Source organism: Mustelus asterias, unplaced genomic scaffold (assembly GCF_964213995.1).
Source record: "Mustelus asterias unplaced genomic scaffold, sMusAst1.hap1.1 HAP1_SCAFFOLD_85, whole genome shotgun sequence".
NCBI classification, from domain to species: Eukaryota; Metazoa; Chordata; class Chondrichthyes; order Carcharhiniformes; family Triakidae; genus Mustelus; species Mustelus asterias.
Window position 1 is genome coordinate 518,647 of NW_027590139.1, and position 26,466 is coordinate 545,112.

Here is a 26,466-nt window from a genome sequence, read left to right on the forward strand (position 1 = left end):
CAGATTCTCAAACTACCTCTTCACCTCCCATTCCAGAAACACCATTACAAGATTTACCAGTGGTATTGTACAGGTCGCAATGCAACCACAAAGCTCCTGACAGACTTCCGTATTGTTAAAGACATTACTTTGTTGTATTTCTGTCCTGATGGGGGATTGAAATTTAAGGAGAGGAGAAGTGTTACAGAGTGTTCTTCTCAACCTTTCTCCCTTCTGAGCACGTGCGGTCTTTGGGCGGGGTTTCAGTCTGCAAGTCCAGGCTGGTTCCAATGCTCCTGTTTCCTTTAGTTTGCCAATGATTTTTAACCTTTGTTATTTATTTATATAAAGAACATCCTGCTTTTAACAACACATTTGACTACCTTATTTGTGGACTGAAGTTTCCACAATTGTAAATCAGGAGATTAGTTAAATGGACAGCCTGAATTGAGAGACAATTAAAGAATAAATGATTCATTAATACAGATGTTCGGCTGGAAATGTAAATTTGAATACAAAAGTTTATAACGTTTAGAATTATAAACATAATAAGAATGGTTAAAATGTGTGGGAATTATAAGATATTGCCTTCTGATGCCAACAGAATAGAAAAAACATAACAAGACTTGTTAGGGTGGCCCGGTGGCACACTGGTTAGCACTGCTGCCTCACAGTGCCAGGGACCTGGGTTTGATTCCCGGCTTGGGTGACTCTGTGGACTTTGCACGTTGTTCCCGTGTCTGCCGGGTTTTCTTCCGGGAGCTCTGGTTTCCTCCCACAGTCCGAAAGATGTGCTGGTTAGGCGCATTGACCATGCTAAATTCTCCCTCAGTGTACCCGAACAGATGCCAGAGTTCGGTGACTCGGGGATTTTCCCAGGAACTTCATTTATTAGTGTCACAAGTTGGCTTACATTAACATTGCAATGAAGTTACTCTGAAAATCCCCGAGTCGCCACACTCAGGCGCCTGTTTGGGTACACTGAGGGAGAATTTAGCACGGCCAGTGCACCTAACCAGCAGGTCTTTCGGGCTGTGGGAGGAAACCAGAGCACCCGGAGGAAACCCACACAGACACGGGGAGAATGTGCATACTGTGACCCAAGCTGGGAGTCAAACCCAGGTCCCTGGCGCTGTGAGGCAGCAGCGCAAACCACTGTGCCCTACAGAGAGGTGTTGGGAGCTGTTGATTTTACAAGTTATCCATGTTTTCAGAGCCATCACTTCATGTCCTGGTCTGACAAGGATGGAGAGAAGTCTGTTCATAAGATATAGGAGCAGAATGAGGCCATTCGGCCCATCGAGTCTGCTCCGTCATTCGTTCATGGCTGATATGCTTCTCATCCCCATGTTCCTGCTTCTCCCCATAACCTTTCAGAAGTTCATATGTTCAATTGTTAAAGCTAAACTTTCTCCTTTTACTGTTAATTGATACTTTGCTTTTTTATCTTTCTGACTTGTGACATTTCTAATGGTTAATAAACTTCCTGAATTCACCGTTTAAAGTATTCTTTCCAGCCACATGGTTAAGTCACTGGAACCTGGTGTGATTGACAGTTATGGAGTTATTGTAAACAAGAGAACCTCATAAATCTTAGTTCAAATAAATCAAAGTTCTCACAAATGGAATGCTGTCCTTTATTCTGAGAGAAATTGAACACAGAAGTAAAGATGTTCTGCTTCAGTTATACAGGGCGTTGCTGAAACTGCATCTTGAACACTGGGTGCAGTTTTGTCTCCAATTAAACAAAGGATCGTAGAATCCCTGCAGCACAGACGGAGGCCGTTCTGCCCATTGAGTCTGTACCAAACACCATCCCACCCAGGCCCTATTCCCATAACCCCACACATTTACCCTGCTAATCCCCCTCACACAAGGGTCAATTTTAGCATGGCCAATCAACCTAACCCGCACATCTTTGGACCGTGGGAGGAAACCGGAGCACCCGCAGGAAACCCACGCAGACACGGGGAGAATGTCCAAACTCCACACAGATAGTGAATCGGACCAGGGACCCAGGAATTGAACCTGGGTCCGTGGCGCTGTGAGGCAGCAGTGCTAACCACTGTGCCACCGTGCTGCCCCATTTTATAAATACCATGGAAGCAGTTCAGAGGAGGTTTACTAGATTGACTCCCATCCAGTAGTGTGAAATGTTAACTCTGTTTCTCTCTCCACAGATGCTGCCAGAGCTGCTGCATTTTTCCAGTTCTTTCTGTCTTTATTTCAGATCTCACTGTAGTGGTAGGAAAAACACTATTTACTATCCAGGATAAAATAAATGTCCTTCATCAGCTTTAGTGGATCATTTCAGTGGAAATGTGCTCTCCCAGGCTCAAAGAGCATCAGCCCACTGGAAGAAAAGTTGTGAGACCGGCCAATCCAGCAAAAAGAAATCCTTCGACCCTCCCACTTCACCAACTGTCAGAATGAACATGGTTCAGTCCTGGATGTGATCAACAGCAGCAATACCAGCAGAATCCAACCCCTGTCATCACTTGTGAACTCGCTGGTGTCTCCGCAGGCTGGATGACTGAGTGAATCCCTTCCCACACACACAGCAGGTGAACGGTCTCTCCCCAGTGTGAACTCGCTGGTGTTCCTGCAGGTTGGATGACGTTCTAAATTTCTTTGTGCAGTGAGAGCAGCTGAATCGTCTCTCCTCAGTGTGAATGCGCTGGTGGATCATCAGATCCCCAGAACGTTTGAACCTACTTCCACAGTCAGAGCATTTAAAGGGTCTCTCCTGGGTATGAGTGAGATTGTGACTCAGCAGGCTGGATGAATGAGTGAATGCCTTCCCACACACAGAGCAGGTGAACGGTCTCTCCCTGGTGTGAATTCGCTGGTGCTCCCGCAGATGAGATAACGTTCTAAATGTCTTTGTGCAGTGAGAGCAGCTGAACGGTCTCTCCCCAGTGTGAATGCGCTGGTGGATCATCAGTTCCCGAGAGCTTTTGAAACCACTTCCACAGTCAGAGCATTTAAAGGGTCTCTCATTGCTGTGAGTGACTTTGTGTTTCGACAGGTTGGATAACTGCATAAATCCTTTCCCACATACCAAGCAGATGAATGGTCTCTCTCCAGTGTGAACGCGCTGGTGTCTCTGCAGATCGGGTAAATGAGCGAATCCGTTCCCACACTCAAAGCAGATGAACGCTCTTTCTCCAGTGTGAACCAGTCGATGTCGCTGCAGATGATATAACCGAGTGAATCCCTTCCCACACACAGAACAGGTGTACGGCTTCTCTCCAGTGTGAATACGTCGATGGGTTTGCAGCTCAGAGGGGGTTTTGCAACCCTTCCCACAGTCCCCACATTTCCACGGTTTCTCCATGGTGCAGGTATCCTTGTGTTGCTCCAGGTTTGACCATCAGTTGAAGTCTCACACGGAACGATATTATGGTGCCCTGCTGTGATGGTACAATATTGTTTACAGCTGTGTAACTGTGAAGCTCTTTCCACAGTCAATGCACGGGAAAATCTTAGTTGATTGTGTGTGTGTCAGTCCTGTTCCAGTCACACTGATGTTTAAAGACTGCTACACCAGGCAGAACAGAGAAACATTTCTTCTTCTGGGTTCAAAGGCCGATAGCATTCAGGTCCTGATGAATTGAGTGAGTTTGTCAGATGTTGACGTGATGTTTGATTCGAGATTTCTGTCTATAAAATCCTCACCTTCTGATATCCTGTAAAAGGAGTTAACAAAATTCATCATTTCAATACAGGATAGAAATTCAGATCAGACAATTCTAGTTTCTATGGAATATTCTTTCCTCTCTTATTCTTCAAAAGCTGTAAGTCTCCATCCCACACACTCCCTCCATTCTCACTCTGCTGTATCTAATATTCACCCTCTCAATTCTCCTGTCGTTGCTGATTGAGGCTGATTGACAGATCCATGCTCACTGCTTCCTGTCCTGGACGCAGAGAGCTGAAAATCTTCAAGCTGACAGTCACATTAAAGTTTTACATTTGGACATAAAGCAGGCTGATGATGTGTGTAATACACTGTATTACCTGGATACAGATACATGAAGAATGTGAGGAAGATCTGCATTTAGGCAGCGAGTGGTGACCTGGAAGTTAAAAATTACTCCAGAATGAGAAAAGAAATGGAAAGGGAGAGAAAAGAAAGTGTTTTACTCACAGATGTTGATGACTGGAGAAGTTTGAGCCTGTCTGAAGCTCAATCTTCATTCAGACCGAGAGCAGCAGCTTTGCTGGGCAGGAATGAGCAGCTGAACAAGCTCATTGTCCACTTCCGCATTCAGACAATGGGGGAGCTCTGATTGGCTGGAGGACCAGAGTCCTTCAGGTCCTCCAACTCCCCCATTGGTCAACACCTCAGCAGACAGGTCAGGGGGTGGGCACTCCACCGCACATGCGCAGCTTCCCCTCTCCCTTGGACATGCGCAGTCAGGGGCCGGGGGGAAGGGGAGATCACCGAGCGGCTTCTCGCTCTGTCCGGAGCCGCCAGCCGGTTGCCTGGAAACCTTGGCTGGAGGAGGTGCAGGGGGAGGGGAACTATGGGTGGGGGCGGGGCTCCCGGGTCCGCGCGGCGGAGATCCCACCCCCTGACCTTGGGGGAGTGGAAACTTCCTCCTGTCGCCAACCTCTGTGAGTAAAACACTTTCTTTTCTCCCCCTTTCCATTTCTTTTCTCATTCTGGGGGAAATTGGGGACTTGCAGCAACTGAAGGGAAAGGAAGTGAGTCCAGTCTGTCCATTCCACACATTGTTAGTCCAGTCAGATAGACATATATCTGTCTGGCAGCCTGCATGGAGATTTCCAGCTCTCTGTGTCCAGGGCAGGATAAGTTTAACAACACCAGGTTAAAGTCCAACAGGTTTATTTGGTAGCAAAAGCCACACAAGCTTTCGGAGCTCTTAGCCCCTTCTTCAGGTGAGTGGGAATTCTGTTCACAAATAGAGCTTATAAAGACACAGACTCAATTTACATGAATAATGGTAGGAATGCGAATACTTACAACTAATCAAGTCTTTAAGAAACGAAACAATGTGAGTGGAGAGAGCATCAAGACAGGCTAAAAAGATGTGTATTGTCTATCATGACTATCCAGGACAGGAAGCAGTGAGCATGGATCTGTCAATCAGCCTCAATCAGCACCTTCAGGAGAACTGGGAGGATGAATATTAGATACAGCAGAGTGAGAATGGAGGGAGAGTGTGTGGGATGGAGATTTACAGCTTTTGGGGAATGAGAGAGGAAAGAATGTTCCATAGAAACTAGAATTGTCTGTTCTGAATTTCTATCCTGTGCTGACATTGATGAATTTTTACAGGATATGAGAAGGTGAGGATTAACAGACCAAAATCTTGAAACAAACATCACATCAGCATCTGACACCCTCACTCAATTCATCGGACCTGAATATTATCAGACTTTGAATCTGGAAGGAGAAATGTTTCTCTGTTCTGTCTGCGAAAACAGGTCTTTAATATCAATGTGACTGGAAAAGCAGCAAGATACAGATACTCCCGAGGGACAGTGTTCCAGTGCACTGAGTGTGGAAAGAGCTTTAACCAGTTACACAGCCTGAAAATACATAGCAGCATTCACAGCGGGGAGAGACTGTACCCAAGTTCTGTGTGAGATTTAACTGATTGTTTAACCTGGAGAGTCACAAGGACACCTGCACCATGAAGAAACCGTGGAAATGTGGGGACTGTGGGAAGAGATACAGAGCCCCCTGTGACCTGGAAATCCATCGACGCAGTCACACCGGGGAGAGGCCATTTACCTGCTCTGAGTGTGGGAAGGGATACATTCAGTTATCCCACCTGCTCAGACACAAAGTCACTCACAGCAATGAGAGACCCTTTAAATGCTCTGACTGTGGAAGCGGCTTCAAACGTGCTGCGGATCTGAGAGAGCACGAGCGCATTCACACTGAGGAGAGACCGTTCAGCTGCTCTCACTGCACAAAGACATTCAGAACATCATCCAACCTGCGGCAACACCAGCGAGTTCACACTGGGGAGAGACCGTTCACCTGCTCTGTGTGTGGGAAGGGATTCACTCAGTTATCCAGCCTGCTGAAACACAAAGTCACTCACACCCAGGAGAGACCCTTTAAATGCCCTGACTGTGGGAGAGGCTTCAAAAGCTCTGGTGAACTGATGTCCCACAAACGCTTTCACACTGCAGAGGGACTGTTCACCTGCTCTGTGTGTGGGAAGGGATTCAATCGGTCATCCCACCTGCAGACACACCAGCGAGTTCACACTGGGGAGAGACCATTCACCTGCTCTGCGTGTGGAAAGGGATTCACTCAGTCATCCCACTTACAGAATCACAAAGTCACTCACAGCAATGAGAGACCCTTTAAATGCTCTGACTGTGGGCGCGGCTTCAAAAGTGCTGCGGATCTGATGATTCACCAGCGCATTCACACTGAGGAGAGACCGTTCAGCTGCTCTCACTGCACAAAGAGGTTCAAAACCTCATCCAATCTGCGGGTACACCAGCGGGTTCACACTGGGAAGAGGCCATTCACTTGCTCTGTGTGTGGGAAGGGATTCACTCAGTCATCTGGTCTGACAACACACAAAGTCACTCACAGCAATGAGAGACCTTTTAAATGCTCTGACTGTGGGCGTGGCTTCAAAAGTGCTGCGGATCTGATGATTCACCAGCGCATTCACTCTGAGGAGAGACCCTTCAGCTGCTCTCACTGCACAAAGAGATTTAAAAGTTCATCCAATCTGTGGAAACACCAGCGAGTTCACACTGGGGAGAAACCATTCCCCTGCTCTGTGTGTGGGAAAGGATTCACTCAGTTGTCCAGCCTGCTGAAGCACAAAAGCACTCACACCCAGGAGAGACCCTTTCAATGCACTGACTGTGGGACTGGTTTTGAAAGCTCTCAAGAACTGTTGATTCACCAGCGAGTTCACACTGAGGAGAGACCGTTCAGTTGCTCTCACTGCACAAAGAGATTTAAAAGGTCATCCACACTGTGGATACACCAGCGAGTTCACACTGGGGAGAAACCATTCCCCTGCTCTGTGTGTGGAAAGGGATTCACTCAGTCATCCAGCTTGCTGAGACACAATGTTACTCACACCAAGGAGAGACCCTTTAAATGCTCTGACTGAGAGGCCGGACTCAAAACCTCTCAGGAACTGATGATCAACCAGTGCATTTACACAGGGGAGAGACAGTTCAGCTGCTCTGTGTGTGGGCGCGGCTTCAAAAGCTCTGGCTAATTGGTGTCCCACCAGCACACTCTCACTGCACAAAGAGATTTAAATGGTCATCCAACCTGCAGGAACACCAGTGAGTTCACACCGGGGAGAGACCATTTACCTGCTCGGTGAGTGTGAAAGGATTTACTCGGTTATCCAGACTGCACAGACAGAACATCACTCACACTCTGCAGAGATCCTTTAAATTCTCCGAATGTGGGTGCGGCTTCAAAAGCTCTTGGGAACTGATGAGACGGAGACAGGAATGAGATAGAGAATCTGGTGAACTGGTGCGGCGGCAATAATCTCTCCCTCAATACCAACTAAATGAAGGAGACTGACATCGGTTTCAGGAAGCGTAAAGGAGAACATGCCACTGTCTACTTCAATAGGGACGATACAGAAATGGTCGAGAGCTTCATGTTTTTCGGTGTCCCAATCACCAACAACCTGTCCTGGTCCCCCCCATGCCGACACTATAGTTAAGCCCACCAACGCCTCTACTTTCTCAGAAGACTAAGGAAATTTAGCACATCAGCTATGACTCTCCCAACTTCTACAGATGCACCAGAGAAAGCATTCTTTCTGATTGTATCACAGCTTGGTATGGCTCCTGCTCTGTCCAAGACCACAATAAACTACAAAGGTCATGAACAAAACCCAATCCATCACGCAAACTGGCCTCCCATCCATTGACTATGTCTACACTTCCTGCTGCCCCCACAAAGCAGCCAGCATTATTAAGGACCCCACCCACCCCAGACATTCTCTCTTCCACCTTCTTCTGTCAGGAAAAAGACACAAAAATCAGGACATGTACCAACTGACTCAAGAGCAGCTTCCTCCCTGCTGCCATCAGACTTTTGAATGGACCTACCTCGCATTCAGTTGATCTTTCTCTGCACCCTCGCTCTGACTGTAACACTACATTCTGCACCAGCTTCTTTCCTTCTCGATGAATAGATTATCCATTTTACTGTAATTTCACTCACTTTGTGTCCATGTGCAGTGTGTTTAATTGGATCCTGATTGTTTTGAACTCAGTTTCTCTGGAGTGTGTGTCAATGCCTTGATGATGTCACAATGTTGTCTCAATGCCCTGGCCACATGAACCATTTCATCTCCTGCTGTGTCTCAAGTAGCTGTGTGTGTTTGGGACCCACTCTTCACTCCATCTCACCATGAATTTAGGCTTGCTATTTTTCACATGTAACAAATCACATCTGCACACTCACTCCGGTATCCCAAAATCATGTCACACATTCTTAACTCTCAGATGCACGGATGAAAAGATCAAAGTGAGTGTCTGTCTTTCTTATCTCCTGCTGTTCTGGTGCTGATATTTCATGTAGTGGCCGGGCTTTCAAATGTGGATTTTTAAAAAACAAAGTTCATGGACAAAGTTGTAAATATCTCCCAGGGAAAGTGATCAACTTATTCATCCCAGCTACACATTCCAGACTTTCACTAGACTGTAGGTGGATACCAGATTGATATATTCCATTCAACCACATCCAAGGTGAGTTATTCCAATTCCTTTATTGTCCAGGACAATATATTCACAATATCTTTAAAACAGAAATTAAACATTCCCATTTGATTTCAGGTATTAACATATTCTGTTAGTTTGTTCTTTATTGTCGATGTCAGGCTGGGGTTGTTCCCCTTGGAGCAAAGGAGGTTGAGGGGAGATTTGATAGAGGTGGACAAGATTCTGACAGGTTTAGATAAGGTGGACAAAGAAAAGCTGTTCCCATTAGCTGATGGGACAAGGACAAGGGGGACACAGATTTAAGGTTTTGGGTCAGAGATGTAGGGGGGAGATGTGAGGAAGAATATTTTGATGCAGCGAATGGTTATGACCTGGAACTCGCTGCCTACAAGGGTGGAGGAAGTGGAGACAATAAACAATTACAAAGGGAATTGGATGGGCATTTGAGGGGTTTTAGACAGAAATGCTGACTAAATATCTCTGAACTTCCTCACTCCCGGTCACTCTGTGATCCGTGTGAAATCTGAAACCAGGTATTCACAACAAGACTCAAAGAGCATCAGCCCACTGGAGGCAAAGTCATGAGACCGGCCAGTCCAGCAGGAAGAAACCCTCCGACCCTCCCCATTGACCAACTGTGAGAATGAACAAAATGCAGTCCTGGATGTAATTGAGAGCAGAAACAATAACAGCAGGATCCAACCCGTGTGATCACACCGTGAGTTCACACCAGGGAGAGACCGTTCCCCTGCTCTGTGTGTGGGAAGGAATTCACTCATTCATCCAGCCTGCTGAGCCACAATCTCACTCACACCAATGAGACCCCCTTTAAATGCTCGGATTGTGGAAGTGGTTTCAAAAGTTCTCGGGATGTGATGATCCACCAGTGCATTTACACTGGGGAGAGACCGTTCAGCTGCTCTCACTGCACAAAGAGATTTAGAACGTCATCCAGCCTGCGGGAACACCAGTGAGTTCACACTGGGGAGAGACCGTTCACCTGCTGTGTGTGTGGGAAAGGATTCACTCAGTCATCCAGCCTGCGGAGACACCAGCGAGTTCACGAATGATGACAGGGGTTGGATTCTGCTGTTCTTGCTGCTGTTAATCACATCCAGGACTAAACCATGTTCATTCTGACGGTGGATGAAGTGGGAGGGTTTCTTTCTGTTGGACTGGCCGGTCACACGACTTTGCTTCTCGTTCTCTGATGCTCTTTGAGCCTGGGAGAACACATTTCCACTGAAAGGACATTTATTTTATCCTGAATAGTAAATAGTGTTTTTCCTACCACTACAGGTAGATCTAAAATAAATACAGAAAGAGCTGGAAAAACACAACACGTCTTGCAGCATCTGTGGAGAGAGAAACAGTGTTAATGTTTCACACTACTGGATTGGGAATCAATCTTGTGAACCTCCTCTGAACTGCTTCCAATGCATTTATGTCCTTTGTTTAATAGGAGACAAAATTGTACCCAGTGTTCAAGGTGCAATCTCAGCAACGCCCTGCACAACTGGAGCATAACATCTTTACTTCTATGTTCAATTTCTCTCAGAATAAAGGATAACATTCCATTTATAAGAACTTTGATTTGTTTGAACTAAGATTTATGAGGGTTCTCTTGTTTACAATAACTTCCCTCATCGTAAATCACACCAGGTTCGTGACTTAACCATGTGGCAAGAAAGGATATTTTAAACGGTGAATTCAGAAAGTTTATGAACCATTAAAAATGTAACAAGTCAGAAAGATAAAAAAGCAAAGTATGGATCTACAGCAAAAGGAGGAAAGCTGAACTTTAACTTCTCCATCCTTCTCAAACCAGGACATGAAGTGATGGCTCTGAAAACGTGGATAACTTGTAAAACTAACAGCTCCCAACGTCTCTCTGCAGGGCACATTGTGAGGCACTGCTGCCTCACAGCAGAGGGTTCGAGTCCCGGCTTGGGTCACTGGCTGTGCGGAGTTCGCCCATTCTCCCCGTGTCTGTGCAGGTTTCCTCTGGGTGCTCCGGTTTCCTCCCACAGTCCGAAAGACGTGCTGGTTGGGTACATTGGCTATGCTAAATTCTCCCTCAGTTTACCCAAACAGGCGCCAGAGTGTGGCAACTGGGGGATTTTCAGAGTAACTTCATTGCAATGTTAATGTAAGCCTATGCGTGACACTAATAAACAAACTATAAAAAAAGTTAACTTTTAAAAACTTTTACCAAATTGGTTTCTCGAATCCCCTTTTTTATACTTTAAAAATGTAGAAAGCCATCCTCAGCTAATTGTTAGGAATTAGCCATAACTTGTCAATAATGAAATTGATTTGGTTTTTAGCTAATTGCACATATTGTCTTAATTTTAAGACATATCTTTCTCTCAAACAATATCTCTTAGCTTGGGGTAGCCTGATAATTGGGTCGACCGATAATTGGTTCACATCAGTCATTCAATGTTGAGACATCTTGAACAGGAGCCGATTCATTCACTCCAGTCAAGGTTAACAAGTCCTTTCATCTTTTTTTATTCTGTCAGCATGGGAAGGGAACATCTGATAATTCCCACAGCATTTTAACCATTCTTAATGTGTTTATAATTCTAAAAGTTATAAACTTGTGTTCAAATTTATATTTCCAGCCTTTATAACATATGTATCAATGAATCATTTATTATTTAATTGTCTCACAATTAAGGCTGTCTATTTAACTAATCTGGCTGCTTTCCAATTGTGGGAACTTCAGGCCACAAAAAAGGTAGTTAGAGTCATAGAGGTTTACAGCATGGAAACAGGCCCTTCGGCCCAACTTGTCCATGTCGCACAGTTTTTACCACTAAGCTAGTCCTAATTGCCCTGTAATATTACTCATGATCTGTGCTTCCAAGCATTTTGAATGTGCATCTACAACAAGCAAAAACATGTGATTCATGAAAGGCCCCCCAAGGGCCACATGTAGTCTGGACCACGGCCTATCAGGCCACCCCCAAGGATGAAGTGGTAATGTACCCAGTGTGTTGGGGGGGAATGAACTCAGAAGAATCATTCAACACTCAAACCTGATTCAATCGACAAACAGTTTATTGAGTTAGGCCAGCGGGGAGAAGCCACAGAGGCTGACCATGTACAACTCCACCCAACAAAGAATATCATCAATTCTTATCCAGTTACTCAGCCCATCCCGGCTGGACACAATCCAATCAGAATGGTGATAGATTACATACATTACATATAGGTGCAATTAAATTAGTATCTGGGCATCATGGGGCTTTGTGAGCATCTCATGAACAGATAGGTGCCCCCATCATGATGTTTTCCAGACCCCCTTATCGACCATCCTTGGCGTTTTCTTTGTACATAGACTCAGTTTGAAAAGGGGTGGATTAAAAGTTCTCAAATGGATGTCAGCACCCTTCCTTTGTTTCAATCTAATGACCACACGGTCTGGGAATCATTTCTATTTAATAATCTCTCCTTTTAAACTCTGTTCTTCAGTATCCAATTCCAGAATTTTCCTTTTCATTGTGTTAATTGTGTCAGGAATAAATCTTTGGACCTGACAGGAAGTTTAACCCAAGATCAATCCAACACAGAATTGGTCAGAATCGTTTCATATGTACCAAATTTTAAATAACTGAAGGGGGCGACCTTTATGCTTAAGACGACTTTTATGCTTAATATCATGGATATTTTTACGTGTGTATATCAAATTTATTTTAAAATATTGTCAACAGTTCACAGCAATGCGATGACTCATGGAGAGGCTCCTTGCATCCCCTAATCACTTCAGACAGCCTTAATCACTTTCGACTCCAAGCAGGGAAACACAGACAATAGCTCAACTGATTAGATTATGCAAGAAGCTCAAATCACAAAGGGAGCCCTCCAGAAACAGATCAGCCCAGGGGAAATGGGATCAGCTCCACCTATCTATAATGGCTGTTTTAATATCTCGCTATTGTGCCACTGCTTTGTGTTATGAGCAGATACTGATCATGTAACTTGTAGTAAATGATGAGCCTATTACCATATGTTTGGCACGAAGTTCAAAACCCTATAAACTGTAAAGCGCATAATAGCCAGGCAGAGCAGTTGACGAGCAGCTGTCTCTCCCCAGGCCTGCAGTTTTGTTATTTTAAACAGAGAATAAAATTTGTGTTGCCTTTTTGTACTGTACTCATGTCTGCTTGTCTTTCATGCTGGTAGGAAGTGAGAAAACTTCCCCTTACAATAACCATTACAAGTTAAAAGTCTCATTTTCATGAGTGAGTTTTATCTGGATTAAAATTCCCACATGTTTAGTAAAATATCCTGGAATCCTGTCTCTGGTCAGTAAATATGGCTCCAGGTTCATAACTTTTGAAAAAAAAAGCTTTATTCATGACACTTCCATTTAAAAAATCTGTTTGATTTAAATCACAGACAAAAAACCTTAAAGCTTAAAGCGTTCAACCCACAAAAATCATCCACACACAAACAGAGAAACTTAGCATGTGCTTTACAATAATAACCAAAATTAATTACTTAAGCATTCTTCTGATTCTGTTTTTAAACTCCCAAAAATGCCTTTAATTAAAGACTCATGGTAAGATTAATTCCCCAGAAAGATAAACCTTAACAAATGTAGCCCAAAACAATGATAAAACATATCTACAAACATCCACATAAAACAAACAAAACACACAGATTCTCACAGCTCGTAAATTTCAAACAATGAATCCTCAGCATTCTCTCTCGCAGCTGTAGCTTCTTAAAGCGACAGAGCACTACAAGCTCACAACTCCTTGATTAAAATAAGATGCAAGATCCTTCATTGTAACTTAACCCTTTTTAAGCCAACTTCCAAGGCCTGATTTTATCAGCAACATCTAATCTTTGTTAATTTAAAATCCCAAACACGTTACCACCTGCAATCTCCTTGTTCTTTACCTGGGGTTGAGGTGACAACAATATAAAATTCTCAGTTGTTCCAAATTCCTCCAGGGTATGCTTAAAATTTCCACATTTAACTGGCTCCAATAAATCCACAATTATAAACTAAAATAGACACGAGTTTCTGGGTGATTTAAAAACAAGTTAAAAACAAGATGCCATAGGAAAGATAGAACAGGAGGAAAGAAAGGAGGGGGAGTTGCACTTTTGATTCAGGAAAACATCACGGCAGTACTGAGAAGGGATATATCCGAGGGTTCGCCTACTGAGTCAAAAGGGGTGAACTGAGAAATAAGAAGGGGGAAATCACTTTGATAGGGTTGTACTATAGGCCCCCAAATAGTCGGTGGGAAATTGAGGAGCAAATATGTAAGGAGATTACAGATAGTTCCAAGAAAAATAGGGTGGTAATAGTCGGAGATTTTAACTTTCCCAACATTGACTGGGACAACCACAGTATTAGAGGCTTGGATGGAGAGAAATTTGTTGAGTGTATTCAGGAGGAATTTCTCATTCAGTATGTGGATGGCCCGACTAGAGAGGGGCAAAACCTGACCTCCTCTTGGGAAATAAGGAAGGGCAGGTGATAGAAGTGTGAGTGAGGGATCACTTTGGGACCAGTGACCATAATTCCATTAGTTTTAAGATACCTATGGAAAATGATTGGTCAGGTCCAAAAGTAAAAATTCTAAATTAGGGAAAGGCCAATGTTGATGGTATCAGGCAGGAACTTTCGACAGTTAACTGGGGGAGTCTGTGGGAAGGCAAAGGGACGTCTGGTAAGTGGGAGGCTTTCAAAAGTGTTTTAACCAGGGTTCAGGGTAAGCACATTGCTCTTAGAGTGATGGGCAAGGCTGGTAGAAGTCGGGAACCCTGGATGACTCGAGATATTGAGGCCCTCGTCAAGAAGAAGGAGGCACATGACATGCATAGGCAGCTGGGATCAAGTGGATCCCTTGAAGAGTATAGAGGGTGTAGGAGTAGAATTAAGAGAGAAATCAGGAGGGCAAAAAGGGGACACGAGATTGTTTTGGCAGATAAGGCAAAGGAGAATCCAAAGAGGTTCTATAAATACATAAAGTGCCAAAGAGTAACTAGGTAGAGAGTAGGGCCTCTGAAGGATCAACAAGGTCATCTATGTGCGGATCCACAAGAGATGGGTGAGATCATAAATGAATATTTTTCATCATTATTTATTGTTGAGAAAAGCATGGATGTTAGGGAACTTGGGGAAATAAAGTGATGTCTTGAGAAGTGTACTTATAACAGAGAAGGAGGTGCTGGAAGTCATAAAGCGCATCAAGGTAGATAAATCCCCGGGACCTGATGAAGTGTATCCCAGAACACTGTGGGAGGCTAGGGAGGAAATTGCGGGTCTCCGAGCAGAGATATTTGAATCATCGATAGTCACGGGTGAGGTACCTAAAGATTGGAGGGTGGCAAATGTGGAGCCTTTGTTTAAAAAGGGCTGCAGGGAAAAGCCTGGGAACTAAAGGGCGGTGTGATTCACATCTGTAAGTTGTAAGAAGGTATTTGAGAGACAGGATCTACAGGCATTTGGAGACACAAGGACTGATTAGGGACGGTCAGCATGGCTTTGTGAGTGGAAAATCATGTCTCACAAATTTGATTGAGTTTTTTGAAGGGGTAACCAAGAAGGTAGATCAGGGCAGTACAGGTGATGCTGTCTACGTGGACTTTAGCAAGGCCTTTGACAAGGTACCGCAAGGTAGGTTGTTGCTTAAGGTTAAATCTAATGAAATCCAGGGTGAGTTAGCCAAATGGATACAAAATTGGCTTGATGACAGAAGACAGGGTGGTTGTCGAAGGTTGTTTTTCAAACTGGAGCCTGTGACCAGCGGCGTGCCTCAAGGATCAGTGCTGGGTCCACTGTTATTTGTCATTTATATTAATGATTTGGATGAGAATGTAGGAGGCATGGGTAGTACGTTTTCAGATGACACCAAAGTTGGTGGCATCGTGGACAGTGGAGAAGGCTATCTAGGATTGTAGCGCGATCTTGATCAATTGGGCCAGTGGGCTGACGAATGGCAGATGGAGTTTAATTTAGATAAATGCGAGGTAATACATTTTGGGCGATCGAACCAGGACAGGACTTACTCAGTTAATGGTAGGGTGTTGGGGAGAGTTACAGAACAGAAATCTAGGGGTACAGGTACATAGCTCCTTGAAAATGGAGTTGCAGGTGGACAGAGTGGTGAAGAAGGCATTCTGCATGTTGGTCAGAACATTGAATACAGGAGTTGGAATGTCTTGTTGAAGTTTTACAAGACATTGGTAAGGCCACACTTGGAATACTGTGTACAGTTCTGGTCACCCTATTATAGAAAGGATATTATTAAACTAGAAAGACTGCAGAAAAGATTTATTAGGATGCTACCGGGACTTGATGGTTTGAGTTATAAAGAGAGGCTGGATAGACTGGGACTTTTTTCCCTGGAATGTAAGAGGCTTAGGGGTGAACTTATAGAGGTCTATAAAATAATGAGGGGCATAGATCAGCTAGATAGTCAATATCTTTTCCCAAGGGTAGGGGAGTCTAAAACTAGAGGGCATAGGTTTAAGGTGAGAGGGGAGAGATACAGAAGGGTCCAGAGGGGCACTTGTTTCACACAGAGGGTGGTGAGTGTCTGGAAAAAGGTGCCAGAGGTAGTAGTAGAGGCAGGTACAATTTTGTCTTTTAAAAAGCGTTTAGAGTTACATGGGTAAGATGGGTGTCGAGGGATATGGACCAAACGTGGACAATTGGGATGAGCACAGGGGTTAAAAAAGGGGCGGCATGGACAAGTTGGGCTGAAGGGCCCGTTTCCAAGCTGGAAACCTCTATAACTCCATGACTAAATCAACTGTCTGCTGAAAGGGTTAACTTTTCTACAGAACCTAAAGGGGTGGGGAGTGAGAGAAGAAACTTGGCACACAGTTACATCACTTTACATAATTTTTAAAAACTTCTCTAACAACAAAACAAAGTTGATTTTAAACTTTATCTATGAATTCTTTTGTTCTCTTCCTCAACCTAATTATTTTAATTTGATCAGTTTTTGTTAGGGATGGGTAACTTCTGTTCTTTATAAACTGGTTCACTCATTTTGTTAATTCTTCATGGGCTCGGAGAATCAGAACCCAGACTTTATCATCCTTATCATTTTTCTCCTTCTGCCACCACTCCCTCTGTTTTGAAGGAGGGTCATGGGGATTCCAATCAGAACTAATCATTTCATCAGAAGAGTAAAATACTGCAGATACTGGAATCTGAAACAAAAACACAAAATGCTGGAAAATCTCAGCGGGTCTGACAGCACCTGTGAAGAATGGAGCCAAAGTTTCAATACTGGATGACCCTTCATAACAACTCTTATGAAGTGTCATTCAGACTCAAAATGTTGGCTCTATTCTCTAATCATTTTATCGATACATTTCTTGTTCTTAGTTTTAGGTTTAAGGTGAGAGGGGAGAGATACAAAAGGGTCCAGAGGGGCAATTTTTCACTCAGATGGTGGTGAGTGTCTGGAACAAGTTGCCAGAGGCAGTGGTAGAGGTGGGTGCAATACTGTCTTTTAAAAAGCATTTAGACAGTTACATGGGTAAGATGGGTATAGAGGGATATGGGCAAAATACGGGCAATTGGGACTAGCTTAGTGGTAAAAACTGAGCGGAATGGACAAGTTGGGCCGAAGGGCCTGTTTCCATGTTGTAAACCTCTATAACTTCCTAACATCCTGTCACTCTGTGATCCTTGTGAAATCTAAAAACCAGGTATTCGCAACAAGACTCAAAGAGCATCAGCCCACTGGAGGCAAAGTCATGAGACCGGCCAGTCCAGCAGAAAGAAACCCTCCGACCCTCCCCATTGACCAACTGTGAGAATGAACAAAATGCAGTCCTGGATATAATTGAGAGCAGAAACAATAACAGCAGAATCCAACCCCTGTCATCACTCGTGAACTTGTTGGTGTCTCAGCAGGTGGGATGAAACTCTGAATCCCTTCCCACATTGAGAGCAGGTGAACGGCCTCTCCCCAGTGTGAACTCGCTGGTGTGTCTGCAAGTTGGATGACTGAGTGAATCCCTTCCCACACTGAGAACAGTCGAATGGTCTCTCCCCAGTGTGAACTCGCTGGTGTCTCTGCAGGTGGGATGACTGAGTGAATCCCTTCCCACACTGAGAGCAGGTGAACGGCCTCTCCCCTGTGTGAACTCGCTGGTGTGTCCGCAGATCAGATGAGTTAGTGAATCCCTTCCCACACTGAGAACAGATGAATGGTTTCTCCCCAGTGTGAACTCGCTGGTGTATTCGCAGGCTGGATAACAGAATGAATCCCTTCCCACACTGAGAGCAGGTGAACGGCCTCTCCCCTGTGTGACGTAGCTGGTGTCTCTGCAGGTCGGCTGACTGAGTGAATCCCTTCCCACACTGAGAGCAGGTGAACGGTCTCTCCCCAGTGTGAACTCGCTGGTGTGTCCGCAGGATGGATGACTGAGTGAATCCCTTCCCACACTGAGAACAGTTGAATGGCCTCTCCCCAGTGTGAACTCGCTGGTGTCTCTGCAGGAGGGATGACCGAGTGAATCCCTTCCCACACTGAGAGCAGGTGAACAGCCTCTCTCCTGTGTGAACGTGCTGGTGTTTCTGCAAGCTGGATAACTGAATGAATCCCTTCCCACACTGAGAGCAGGTGAATGGTTTCTCCCCAGTGTGAACTCGCTGGTGTATCCGCAGGCTGGATAACAGAATGAATCCCTTCCCACACTGAGAGCAGGTGAATGGCCTCTCCCCAGTGTGAACTCGTTCATGTGTCCGCAGGGTGGATAATTGAGTGAATCCCTTCCCACACTGAGAGCAGGTGAACGGCCTCTCCCCAGTGTGAACTCGCTGGTGTCTCTGCAGGTCGGATAACTGACTGAATCCCTTCTCACATTGAGAGCAGGAAAATGGCCTCTCTCCAGTGTGAACTTGCTGGTGTCTCTGCAGGAGGGATAATCGAGTGAATCCCTTCCCACATTGAGAGCAGGTGAATGGCCTCTCCCCAGTGTGGCTGCGTCGATGAGCTTCCAGCTTAGATGGGGCTCTGTATCCCTTCCCACAGTCCCCACATTTCCATGGTTTCTCCATGGTGCAGGTGTCCTTACCTCTCTCTTGACTGGACAATTAGTTGAAACTTCGCCCACACTCAGAACAAGATTACAGTCTCTCCCCGCTGTGAATGGTGTGATATTTATTCAAACTGTGTAACTGGTTAAAGCTTTTTAGTCAGTGCACTGGAACACACTCACTCAAGTGTGGCAGTGTGTTGATGCTTTTTCACTCACACTGACATTTCAAATCGACAGACCGGACAATCATTTCTCCTTCTGGATTCAAAGTCCGATGATATTGAGGTCCCAAGGAATATGACTCTGTCACGTCTAGACATGACGTTTGAGATTTCGGCCTGTGATTCCTCTTTCAATATCCTGTAAAACGAGTTTACAAAAGTCATCAGTGTCAGTACAGCATAGAAATTCAGAACAGACAATTTCTATGGAACATTCTTGCCTCTCTCATTCCCCAAAAGCTGTAAATCTCCATCCCACACACTGTCTCCCCATTCTCAGCAGGTCTGGCAGCATCTGTATGGAGAGAAAAGAACAGATGTTTCAGAGCTTTGACAAAGGGTCATCCAGACAAGAAACATCAGCTCTTGATGTAGGAAGAGAGATTCCTATTCGCTGATTCAGGCAGGCTCCATTGTGACGTCACAATGCGGAAGTTGTCCAATGAGCTTCAGATTGAAACTTCCTCCTCTGGACAACATCTGGGAGGAAATCAATGTTTCCCCCTTTCCATTTCTTTTCTCATTCTGGGGGAAATTGGGGACTTGCAGCAACTGAAGGGAATGAAGTGAATTCGGTCTGTATATTCCACACATTTTTACTCCAGTAATGTAGACTCATCAAAGCGGGTCCAGATAAAAGCTGGAATAAGGACACTTTGCCTGAATGCACGAAGCATTCGGAACAAGGTAAATGAGTTGATGGTGCAAATCAGCACAAGTGGGTACGATCTAGTGGCCATTACAGAAACGTGGCTGAAAGGTGACCAGGACTGGGAGATGAATATCCAGGGGTATCAGGCGTTTAGGAAGAATAGACAGGAAGGAAAAGGTGGTGGGGTCGCGCTATTAATAAGAGATAATATCAGGGTAGTACTGAGGGATGACATAGGCTCTGAGGAACAAAACGTGGAATCATTATGGGTAGAGATGAGGAATAGTAGAGGGAGAAAGACACTAGTAGGTGTGGTATATTGGCCCCCAAATAATAATGTTGAGGTAGGGAGGGCTATAAACAAGCAGATAAGGGATGCGTGTAAAAACGGAACGGCAATAATCATGGGGGACTTCAACATGCACATTGACTGGCAGACTCAAGTCGGTAAGGGTGGAATGGAGGAAGAGTTCTTAGAATGCTGTCGGGATAGTTTCCTTGAACAGCATGTTACGGAACCGACGAGGGAACGAGCTATTTTGGATCTGGTATTGTGTAACGAGGTAGGTAGAATTAAGGATCTTATTGTGAAGGACCCTCTTGGGTCTAGTGACCACAATATGGTCGAATTTCTGATTCAGATGGAAGAGGAGAAAGTTTGGTCCCAAACCAGTGTCCTCTGTTTGAACAGAGGGAAATATGATAGGATGAGGGATGAATTGGCTAAGGTAGACTGGGAGAGCAGGCTGGCAGGTAGGATAGCTGAGAACAGTGGAGGATTTTTAAGGAGATCCTTTTCAGTTCTCAGCAAAAATATATTCCAGCAAAAAACAAGGATTGTAAGAAAAGGGAGAACCAGCCGTGGATAACGAAGGAAATAAAGGAGAGTATTAAAATAAAAACAGCTGCGTACAGAGTGGCCAAAAATAGTGGAGAAACAAGTGATTGGGAAAAATTTAAGAAACAACAAAGAGAAACTAAGAAAGTGATAAAGAAAGGAAGGATAGACTATGAAGCTAGGCTAGCAATTAATATAAAAAATGATAGTAAAAGTTTTTATAAATATATAAAAAGGAATAGAGTGGCGAGAGTGAATGTTGGACCCTTGGAGGACGAGAGGGGGGAGTTAATAGTGGGAAATGAGGATATGGCTGAGTCTTTAAATAAGTTTTTTGTGTCGGTCTTCACGGTGGAGGACACAAATAGTTTGCCAAATATTAACGATAGAGGGTTGGCAGCAGGAGAAATACTTCATAGAAATCATAGAAACCCTACAGTGCAGAAGGAGGCCATTCGGCCCATCGAGTCTGCACCGACCACAATCCCACCCAGGCCCTACCCCCACATATTTTACCCGTTAATCCCTCTAACCTACGCATCCCAGGACTCTAAGGGGCAATTTTTTTAACCTGGCCAATCAACCTAACCCGCACATCTTTGGACTGTGGGAGGAAACCGGAGCACCCGGAGGAAACCCACGCAGACACGAGGAGAATGTGCAAACTCCACACAGACAGTGACCCGAGCCGGGAATCGAACCCGGGACCCTGGAGCTGTGAAGCAGCAGTGCTAACCACTGTGCTACCGTGCCGTATCCCATTAATACAATTAATGTTACCAGAGAGGCAGTGCTGGGTAGACTAATGGGACTGAAGGTGGACAAGTCCCCGGGTCCGGATGGAAAGCATCCCAGGGTATTGAAAGAAATGTCAGAGGTAATAGTGGATGCGTTAGTGATTATTTATCAAAACTCGTTGCATTCTGGGGTAGTGCCGGTTGATTGGAAAACGGCTAATGTTACGCCGCTGTTTAAAAAAGGAAGGAGACAAAAGGCGGGTAACTATAGGCCGGTCAGCTTAACGTCTGTAGTAGGGAAAATGCTGGAATCCATTATTAAAGAGGAGATAGCAGGGCATCTGGATAGAAATGGTTCGATCAATCAGACGCAGCATGGATTCATGAGGGGAAAGTCGTGCTTGACGAACATGTTGGATTTTTATGAAGATGTGACTAGGGCGGTTGATGGAGGAGAACCGGTGGATGCGGTGTTTTTGGATTTCCAAAAGGCGTTTGATAAGGTGCCCCATAAAAGGCTGCTGAAGAAGATTAGGGCACACGGAGTTGGGGGTAGTGTGTTAAAGTGGATTGGGGACTGGCTATCCGACAGGAAGCAAAGAGTCGGAATAAATGGGTGTTTTTCCGGTTGGAGGAAGGTAACTAGTGGCGTGCCGCAGGGATCGGTACTCGGGCCGCAACTGTTTACCATTTATATAGATGATCTGGAGGAGGGGACGGAGTGTAGGGTAACAAAGTTTGCAGACGACACAAAGATAAGTGGAAAAGTGAATCGTGTGGAGGACGGAGAAGATCTGCAGAGAGATTTGGACAGGCTGAGTGAGTGGGCGAGGATATGGCAAATGGAGTATAACGTTGAGAAATGCGAGGTTATACACTTGAGGAAATAATAACAAATGGGATTACTATCTCAATGGAAACAAATTAAAACATGCTACTGTGCAAAGGGACCTGGGGGTCCTTGTGCATGAGACGCAAAAGCCCAGTCTGCAGGTACAACAGGTGATCAAGAAGGCAAATGGGATGTTGGCCTATATTGCGAAGGGGATAGAATATAAAAGCAGGGATGTCTTGATGCACCTGTACAGGGCATTGGTGAGGCCGCAGCTGGAATACTGTGTGCAGTATTGGTCCCCTTATATGAGGAAGGATATATTGGCATTGGAGGGAGTGCAGAGGAGGTTCACCAGGTTGATACCGGAGATGAGGGGTTTGGATTATGAGGAGAGGCTGAGGAGATTGGGTTTGTACTCGTTGGAGTTTAGAAGGATGAGGGGGGATCTTATGGAGACTTATAAGATAATGCGGGGGCTGGATAGGGTGGAGGCGGAGAGATTCTTTCCACTTAGTAAGGAAGTTAAAACTAGGGGACACAGCCTCAAAATAAAGGGGGGTCGGTTTAAGACAGAGTTGAGGAGGAACTTCTTCTCCCAGAGGGTGGTGAATCTCTGGAATTCTCTGCCCACTGAGGTGGTGGAGGCTACCTCGCTGAATAGGTTTAAAGCGCGGATGGATGGATTCCTGATCGGTAAGGGAATTAAGGGTTATGGGGATCAGGCGGGTAAGTGGTACTGATCCACGTCAGATCAGCCATGATCTTATTGAATGCCGGGCAGGCTCGAGGGGCTAGATGGCCTACTCCTGCTCCTATTTCTTATGTTCTTATGTTCTTATTTATTAGTCTGGCAGCCTGCATGGAAATTTTCAGCTCTCTGCATCCAGGGCAAGAAGCAGTGAGCATGGATCTGTCAATCACACATGAGGACGGCCTCAACCGGGATCTTGGGTTCATGTCACACTATCTGTAACCCCCACAACTTGCCTGGGCTTGCAAAATCTCACTAACTGTCCTGGCTGGAGACAATACACATCTCTTTAACCTGTGCTTCACCCTCTCTCCACTCACATTGTCTGTACCTTTAAGACTTGATTACCTGTAAAGACTCTTCCAACCATTATTTTGTAAATTGAGTTTGTGTCTCTGTGCCCTGTTTGTGAATAGAACTCCCACTCACCTGATGAAGAGCAGCGCTCCAAAATCCTGTGGCTTATGCCACCAAATTAACCTGTTGGATTTTAACCTGGAGTTGTGACATTACTTACTGTCTGAGGCTGAACAAGGCTGTTCACAACCAGGGTGAAATAGTTCATCCCAATATGAGCTTCCAGCCACGTCCACATCACCATCAAGACCACCTTCATTCAAAGTAATTAATTAATTAACAGTAATGAATCATAAAATACATTGTAAGAGGAGGCCATTCAGCCCATCGAGCCTGCACCGACAACAATCCCATCCAGGCCCTATCCACATATTTACCTGTTAATCCCCCTGATACCAAGTGGCAATTTATCATGGCCAATCCGTCTAACCGGCACATCTTTGGACTGTGGAAGGAAACCGGAACACCCGGAGGAAAACCACACAGACACGGGGAGAATGTAGAAACTCTGCACAGACAGTGACCCGAGGCTGGAATTGAACCCGGGTCCCTGGCGCTGTTAGGCAGCTGCACTAACCACTGTGCCACCGGGCCACATGTCAGTGCCATCGCCCGACTCCAGCCCAGTCTCAGCTCCTCTGGAACCCTCACCCATTCCATTGTGACATCACACTCTCACCCATTCCATTGTGACGTCACACTCTCACCCATTCCATTGTGACATCACACCCTCACCCATTCCATTGTGACCTCACACTCCCACCCATTCCATTGTGACGTCAGGGCTTCACTCTCCGATCACAATCCCTGCGGGCCTCCCACATGCAGCCTCAATGGCGGCAGTCAGCCCGGGTCTAACACTACAAGCTGCCGCTCCATTTGGTACAAAGGGGGGGAACCGGGAAGTTCATTTCCGGGGTTTGGGTTTGAACAACATGTTTACAAAGTCTCTCCACCCACCCGCCACATTTATCATTCCCCGCACGCCGCCCTCTACCTCGTATTGATCTCGCTTCCGAGTTAAAACCGTCCGTCCGTCGCCATTACCCGCACTGCGAATGCTTCAGGTCCCGCCCCTCCTTCACTCCGATTGGTTGGAGGACCAGCCGCTCCAGCTCGGTCCTCCAGACCCGCCCCCTCTTCCTATTGGTCCGGAGCTGCCGTCAATCAGTCCCCGGGCATTGTGATGTGGTCATGATGTGGAGATGCCGGCGTTGGACTGGGGTAAACACAGTAAGAAGTTTAACAACACCAGGTTAAAGTCCAACAGGTTTATTTGGTAGCAAAAGCCACACAAGCTTTCGAGGCTCTAAGCCCCTTCTTCAGGTGAGTGGGAATTCTGTTCACAAACAGAATTTATAAAGACACAGACTCAATTTACATGAATAATGGTTGGAATGCGAATACTTACAACTAATCCAGTCTTTAAGAAACAAAACAATGGGAGTGGAGAGAGCATCAAGACAGGCTAAAAAGATGTGTATTGTCTCCAGACAAGACAGCCAGTGAAACTCTGCAGGTCCACGCAACTGTGGACGCAATATTTGTAACTCCCACAGTTGCGTGGACCTGCAGAGTTTCACTGGCTGTCTTGTCTGGAGACAATACACATCTTTTTAGCCTGTCTTGATGCTCTCTCCACTCCCATTGTTTTGTTTCTTAAAGACTGGATTAGTTGTAAGTATTCGCATTCCAACCATTATTCATGTAAATTGAGTCTGTGTCTTTATAAATTCTGTTTGTGAACAGAATTCCCACTCACCTGAAGAAGGGGCTCAGAGCCTCGAAAGCTTGTGTGGCTTTTGCTACCAAATAAACCTGTTGGACTTTAACCTGGTGTTGTTAAACTTCTTATTGTGATGTGGAGCATGCGCAGTGTCATTGCTATCCTTGGCGCTTGTTTGTCCCGGAGAAGCGGAGTCAGCGTTAGGCGGTGGCTGGGAGGATTTGGAAACACTTTGTGGATCCGCAAACCCTTCAGAATCATTGTCAGCTCCCTGGTTTGCAGCTGCGGGGCTTCTCCCTCCCTCCCTCCCGGGAACAGGCCCAGGTTAACGGCCCCATCCTGGCTCAGCCACTGGAGGATGGTTCACATCAGAGGATGGGGGAGGGGGACAATAAATAAGAGGTTACACTTTGGCCTCAAATCAATGAGGACTCTGATCTCTGGGAAGGAAGGAAACCCTGGGAGGTGGGCGGGGAGGATTCACAAACACCCGCTGGAGGCCCCAACACCCCCAGTAAAAAGCTGCAGCTCCCGAGTTTGCAGCTTTTTCCCGGGAGGGAGTTGGGGAAGTTTAGTGGAGACAATTCTCGGTTGGTTCAGTTAGTGGTTCCTGGAGCTCAGAAACCCTGAGTTAGAATCCTGAACCCCACACTGGGTGGTTGTTTTATTAAATACTTTTTATTTATTAATCATCTGTTGAAGAAAATATTAATTTGTGTTGAAAAATCATTTTATAGCATTTGTGAAAATACCCATTAAAATAGCAATTCTCCCAATGTATTTCATATCCCGACAGTGCTGAAGGAGGTTGTTCGGCCCATCGAGTCTGCACCGACAACAATCCCACCTAGGCCCTATTCCCATAACCCCACATATGTAACCTGCTAATCCCTCTAACCTACTCATCCCGGGACACGAAGGGGCAATTTAGCATAGCCAATGCATGTAACTGGCATATCTTTGGACAATGGGAGGAAACCGGAGCATCTGGAGAAAACCCACGCTGACATGGGGAGAATGGGCAGACTCCACACGGACAGCGACCCAAGTTGGGAATCAAACCCAGGTCCCTGGAGCTGTGAGGCAGCAGTGCTAACCACTGTGCCGCCGACATTGCTGATGAGAATTTTAATTTCCTGACTTGGGAATTAATTCTCGGAAATAGTCATTCTGAAAATGACCATTAAAATGTGTTTAATTTACCCCACTTTGCCAGATTTCAGTTTGCATTTCAAAATTGAATTGAGAATGTCTGGGAGCAAATGGTAAAATGAGGTTTGAGACACCAGCTGCAATTATTTTCTGTGACTGATGATACCTTTGTGCCTGTGCAGGAGGTAATTCCGCTGCTGTTGTGGCACAAATAAAATGGAGCTTTTCCAAGGAACAGGCCGATGTTAATGGTCATTGTGGTGTTTCATTGGTGACAACAGAGTCAGTGGGGCTGCACGGCCCCTGACTTGGACGGAAAATAATTGACTCCTTGATTGTACTCTCAATCTGCACATGGCCTGCAGGACTGAATCCAGCTGGAGGGAGAGGGAGCTGGGCTCAGAGTGGAGATGGGGCAATGAGATTGATTTCAGCTCAGGGACAAGAGAGAGTGTGTGGGATGGGGATTACAGCTCAAGATAA

The 26,466-nt window shown here is 45.4% G+C and overlaps 2 protein-coding genes across 2 annotated transcripts in view; both read right to left on the reverse strand.

The window, feature by feature from the left end:
- Positions 1 to 26,466, reverse strand: part of LOC144483946 (uncharacterized) — an 89,282-nt gene that overhangs the window by 21,986 nt on the left and 40,830 nt on the right. The window contains exons 4-5 of the mRNA XM_078202505.1: positions 19,810 to 19,827; positions 17,634 to 18,500 (exon numbers count right to left, since the gene is read on the reverse strand). Of these exons, the coding sequence (XP_078058631.1) occupies positions 17,634 to 18,500; positions 19,810 to 19,827 (885 nt within the window). The remainder of the gene's footprint in view (positions 1 to 17,633; positions 18,501 to 19,809; positions 19,828 to 26,466) is intronic.
- Positions 1,604 to 4,251, reverse strand: LOC144483962 (uncharacterized). Its single transcript, XM_078202534.1, has 2 exons — positions 4,130 to 4,251; positions 1,604 to 3,668 (listed from the first exon to the last, which is right to left on the reverse strand). Exon 2 carries the CDS (start codon positions 3,314 to 3,316, stop codon positions 2,474 to 2,476), a length of 843 nt encoding a protein of 280 aa, XP_078058660.1. The 5' UTR covers positions 3,317 to 3,668; positions 4,130 to 4,251; the 3' UTR covers positions 1,604 to 2,473.